Source organism: Meles meles, chromosome 3 (genome assembly GCF_922984935.1).
Source record: "Meles meles chromosome 3, mMelMel3.1 paternal haplotype, whole genome shotgun sequence".
Taxonomy (NCBI): domain Eukaryota; kingdom Metazoa; phylum Chordata; class Mammalia; order Carnivora; family Mustelidae; genus Meles; species Meles meles.
In genome coordinates this window covers 25,247,842-25,252,776 of record NC_060068.1, presented here as the reverse complement: position 1 = coordinate 25,252,776, position 4,935 = coordinate 25,247,842, and the positions used below count along the sequence as shown (strand labels likewise).

The 4,935-nt window shown below is 38.7% G+C and overlaps 1 protein-coding gene across 1 annotated transcript; it reads left to right on the top strand.

Annotated features, from left to right (window-relative positions):
• The first annotated feature begins 3,307 nt into the window (after nt 1-3,307).
• On the top strand, nt 3,308-4,234 carry LOC123938893 (olfactory receptor 2H2-like). Its single transcript, XM_046000671.1, has one exon. The coding sequence runs from the start codon at nt 3,362-3,364 to the stop codon at nt 4,232-4,234; it is 873 nt and encodes a 290-aa protein (XP_045856627.1). The 5' UTR covers nt 3,308-3,361.
• Nucleotides 4,235-4,935: the final 701 nt, after the last annotated feature.

Below are 4,935 nucleotides of genomic sequence, written 5' to 3'. Positions count from 1 at the left end.
TTTTTCCTTTTAGGTGTTTTATGGTTTCAGATCTTTCATTGAATTTTTTAATACAATTTGAGTTAACTTTTGTCAGTGATAAAAGACAGGAGTCTATAGTTTCAATACTATTACCTGAAAATATCCAATCTTCCCAGCATGTTTTATTGAAGAAACTGTTACTTGTGTGTTAGTTTTTGGTCTCCCTCATCAAATACTAGTTTACTATATATGCATGGGTTTATTTTCTGCGTTCTCTATTCCATTCCACTGATGTAGTTACCTGTTTTTGCATTAATATCATACTGTTTTGAAAACTGTGGCTTTATAGTATAGCTTCAAATCAGGAAGTATAATGTCTCTTGCTCTATTCTTCTTCAAAATTGTTTTGGCAAGTCAGAGTCATTCGTGTTTCCAAATAAATTTTAAAATAGATTTTTCTGGGGTGCCTGGGTGGCTCAGTGGGTTAAGCCACTGCCTTCGGCTCAGGTCATGATATTAGGGTCATGGGATTGAGTCCCACATCTGGCTTTCTGCTCAGCAGGGAGCCTGCTTCCCTCACCCTGTGTGCCTCTCTGCCTACTTGTGATCACTGACTATCAAATAAAAAAATAAATAAATTTGATTTTTCTACTTCTGTAAAAATGTCATTGAATTCTTGCAGGATTGCATTGAATCTATACTTGGCTTTTTGGTAGTATTGACATTACAAGAAGATTAGTTCTTCTAATTCACAAACACAAGGTACCTTTCCATTTATTTGTTTCTTACACTCCTATCAGTGTGTTATAATTTTTGGAGTAGAGATTTTTCACCTCTTTTGTTTTTTTCTTAAGTATTTTATTGTTTTGGTGACATTGTAAATAGAATCATTCTTTTTCCAGATAAGTCATCACTAGTGTATAGAAATATTACTGATTTCTGTTGGTTAACTTTATACCCTGAAACTTTAATGAATTTATTAGTTTTTTGGTGGAGTTTTTGTGATATTCTTTATATAAAGTCATGTCATCTGCAAATAGGAACATTTTACTTCTTCCTTTACAATTCTGATGGATTTTGTTTATTTTTCTTTCTTGCTCAATCTGGCTAGAATTTTTCAGTATTTTGTTGAATAAATGCAATGAGATAGTATCCTTTTTTTCTTATTGTTGATCTTAGAGAAAAAGCTCTCAACTTAGCCTTTCAAAATTGAGGATGGTGTTAGCTGTGGGCTTGTCATAGATAACCTTTATTATGTCAAGCCACATTCCCTGTATACCTAATTTGTCAAAAGTATTCATTATGTATATGCAATAAAGGGTTTACACCCAAAATATACAAAAAACTTGTACAAGTCAGCACCAAAAAACAAAATACCAAATCAAAACAGCAACAAAACAGAATCTGACATCTATTCATCAATTGTCCATTCATGGGCAGAAAACATGAATAGATTTTTTTTTTTCCAATGAAGACATGCGAATGGCCAATAAACATATGAAAAGGTGTTCAACACCCTTAATCATCAAAGACATGGAAATCAAAACCACAATGATATATAACCTCACACCTATCAGAATGAGTAAAATCAGAAACACAAGAAATAACAAGTTTTGATGAGGATGCAGAGGAAAAGGAACCATCATAAACTACTGGTCAGAATACAAATTGGTACAACCAAAAGCAATACAGAGTTTCCTCAAAAAGTGAAAAATAGAGCTTCCCTACAATCCAATAATTCTACTATTGAGTATTTACCCTAAGAAAAGAAAAACACTAATTCAAAGAGATATGTGCACCCTTATTTTTATTGCAGCATTCTTTAGATTAGCCAAGATATGGGAGAAACCCAGTGTTGGTTGATAAATGAATGGATAAGGAAGATGTGATATATATATGAGGAATATTATGCAAACATAAAAAAGGATGAGATAGCGTCATTTGTGACAACATGGATGGACCTAAAGTGTACCATGCTACGTGAAATAAATCAGACTGAGAAAGACAACTACCATATGATTTCACTCACACCATCCAATATGTGGAATCTAAAGAAGAAAAAGGAATAAATAAATAAAAACATGGAATCAGACCTATAAGTTGCTAGAAGGTAGGAGTGCAAGGGGATGGGCAAAATAGGTGAAAGGGAGTGGAAGACACAGGCTTTCCATTATGGAATGAATAAGTCATGGACATAAAAAACACAGCATAGGGAATATAGTCAATAATATTGTAGTAGTGATGTATGGGGACAGAAGGTGGTTACACTTGTGATGAGCACAGCATAATGTATCAGCTTGTCAACTATGTTGTACATCTGAAACTAATGTAACATTGTCAACTATACTCAAGATTTTTAAAAAAGAGGTTTTCATCATTAACAGATACTGAATTTTGTCAAATGCTTATTCCACTGGTAATGAAATGATCATATAAGTTTTTCTTTCATTGTATTAATATGTTGTATCACATTGATTGATTTGCATATATTAAACTACCTTTGGATCCCAGGGATAAACTCTGCTTGATTATGGGACATGATCCTTTTAATGTACTGCTGATTTCAATGTGCTAGCATTTTGCTGAAAATTTTTGCATCTATATTCAACAGGGTATTGGTCTGTTGTTCTCTTTTCTGATAGTGTCCTTATCTGGAGTTTGTATTATGGTAATGTTGCCTTGGATAAATGAGTTTGGGAGTGCTCCTTTCTCTGATTTTTTTGGGAAAAGTTTGAGGTTTCTTGTCATTTATTTTATAAATGTTTGGTAAAATTCATCAGTGAATACATCTAGTCCTAGGCTTTAATTTTTGGGGAGATTTTTTTTATTACTGATTCACTCTCTATAATAGTAATTAATTGACCTATTCAGGTTTTCTGTGTCTTCCTGATTCAGTTTTGGCAGTTTGCATTTTTCTAGAGTGTTTTGCCATTTTATCTAGCTGTCCAGTTTGCTGGCATAAGTCACTCATAATGCCAACAGTTAGTTTTAAATAATAACGTACCACAATCTCATGTTCTAAAAGTTTGCTAGAACAGGCCAGGTTTGAAGAAATTAACATGAAAATGTCCAAAAAGGGATAGAGATAAAAGAAAAGTCAGTAAAGCTTAGAGAAAATATTAATGAAGAAAGGGCAATTTTCTGAAATCAAATATCACTTTTCGCTACCTCTTGTAGGTGGTATTCTCCCATCCAAGTACTAACCAGGCCCGACCCTGCTTAGCTTCCGAGATCAGACGAGATCGGGCGTGTTCAGGGTGGTATGGCCGTAGACTGTAGGTGGTATTCTAATTGATGGGTTGCTCTTTGTAGTTCCAAGTGGGCGCTGGATAGAAATGCCAATGGCACCATCCCAGATGGCTTCATCCTCTTGGGCTTCTCAGATAACCCAAGGCTAGAAATGACTCTATTTGTAGCTGTGTCTGTCTTTTACACAGTAACCATCTTGGGCAACACCACCATCATACTCCTGTCTCACCTAGACCCTCACCTGCACACCCCCATGTACTTCTTCCTCACCCACCTCTCCATCCTGGACCTCTGCTTTACCACCAGCTGCATCCCCCAGATGCTGGTCAATTTCTGGGGCTCAGACAAGACCATCAGCTACCTGGGATGTGCAGTCCAGCTTTACATCTTCCTGGGACTCGGAGCTGCAGAGTGTGTCCTGCTGCTGGTCATGGCCTTTGATCGCTATGTGGCAGTGTGTCGACCCCTGCACTATGCAGTAATCATGCGCCCAAGCCTGTGTCACAAGCTGGCATTCCTGGTCTGGGCAAGTGGAATTTTTGGCACCTTGGTACAGTCTCCCACCACCATGAAACTCCCCTTTTGCCACCACCACCAGGTTGACGACTTTGTCTGTGAGGTCCCTGCACTGATACGCCTGGCCTGTGGAGACACGCATGTCAATGAGCTCCAGATTTCAGTGATTGGTGCCATCTTCCTGATGGGGCCACTTCTGCTCATCCTTGTCTCCTATGGCCGCATCGCCCAGGCAGTGCTGGCCATCCAGTCTCAGGAGGGCAGAACCAAGGCCTTCCGCACCTGCTCTTCCCACCTGGCCATTGTCTTTCTCTTCTACTGCAGTGTCACTGCTGTCTACATCCGACCCCGGAGTCACTTTTCCCAGAAGGGAGGCAAGTTCCTAACTCTTTTCTACACTGTGGTGACTCCCACTCTCAACCCCCTCATCTACACTTTGAGGAACAATGACATAAAGGGAGCTTTCAAGAGGCTCTTATGGAAAAACAGAATGGCCAGTGATGAGTGAGGAAAGGGCTCAGACTAGAAGGGAGATCAGCTTCCTTTGCTCAAATGTGTGATTTTCATGCATGAGAACTCTCAATTATCACCTCTAGTGGAGGGGACATTAGCCTGCTTTGTACAGTGGACTAATGACATGTGCATTTGATGCACCTGACTCTGTTATCTGTTTTTTAAGATTTATTTATTTATTTATTTATTTATTTATTTATTTATTTGGCACACACACAGAGAGAGAAAGAGAGAGAGAGATCACAGGTAGGCAGAGAGGGAAGGAAAAGTGGACTCCCTGCTGAGTGGAAAGCCCAATGCGGGGCTGGATCCCAGGACCCTGAGATTATGACCTGAGCTGAAGGCAGAGACTCAAACCACTGAGCCACTCAGTTGCCCCCTGACTCTGTTATCTTTAAACAGAAATGCTGGAGTAACACTGGGCCTTGTCAGGAAGTAGACACCACTCTCATTATAAAAACAAAAGGGAACATTTATTATGAGGAATTATTAGCTAGATATTGAAGAAAGGAAAAGGCAAAAAGAAGCACCCCCTACCACTAGGGGAACACAAAGAAAAAATAGGAATTTTTCAAACTTATGGCCCAGAGAAGAGGCACCTGGGAGCATAAGTGTTCAGACTTCCTACTTCTGAGACAGAAGCTTTGCTGGCTGGGCTGATGTCATTGAGGAAACACTGGTTGTTGTTTTTTTTTT

Coding starts and splice junctions, on each gene's coding strand:
- LOC123938893 (XM_046000671.1), top strand. CDS start 3,362: ATGACTCTATTTGTAGCTGTGTCTGTCTTTTACACAGTAACCATCTTG.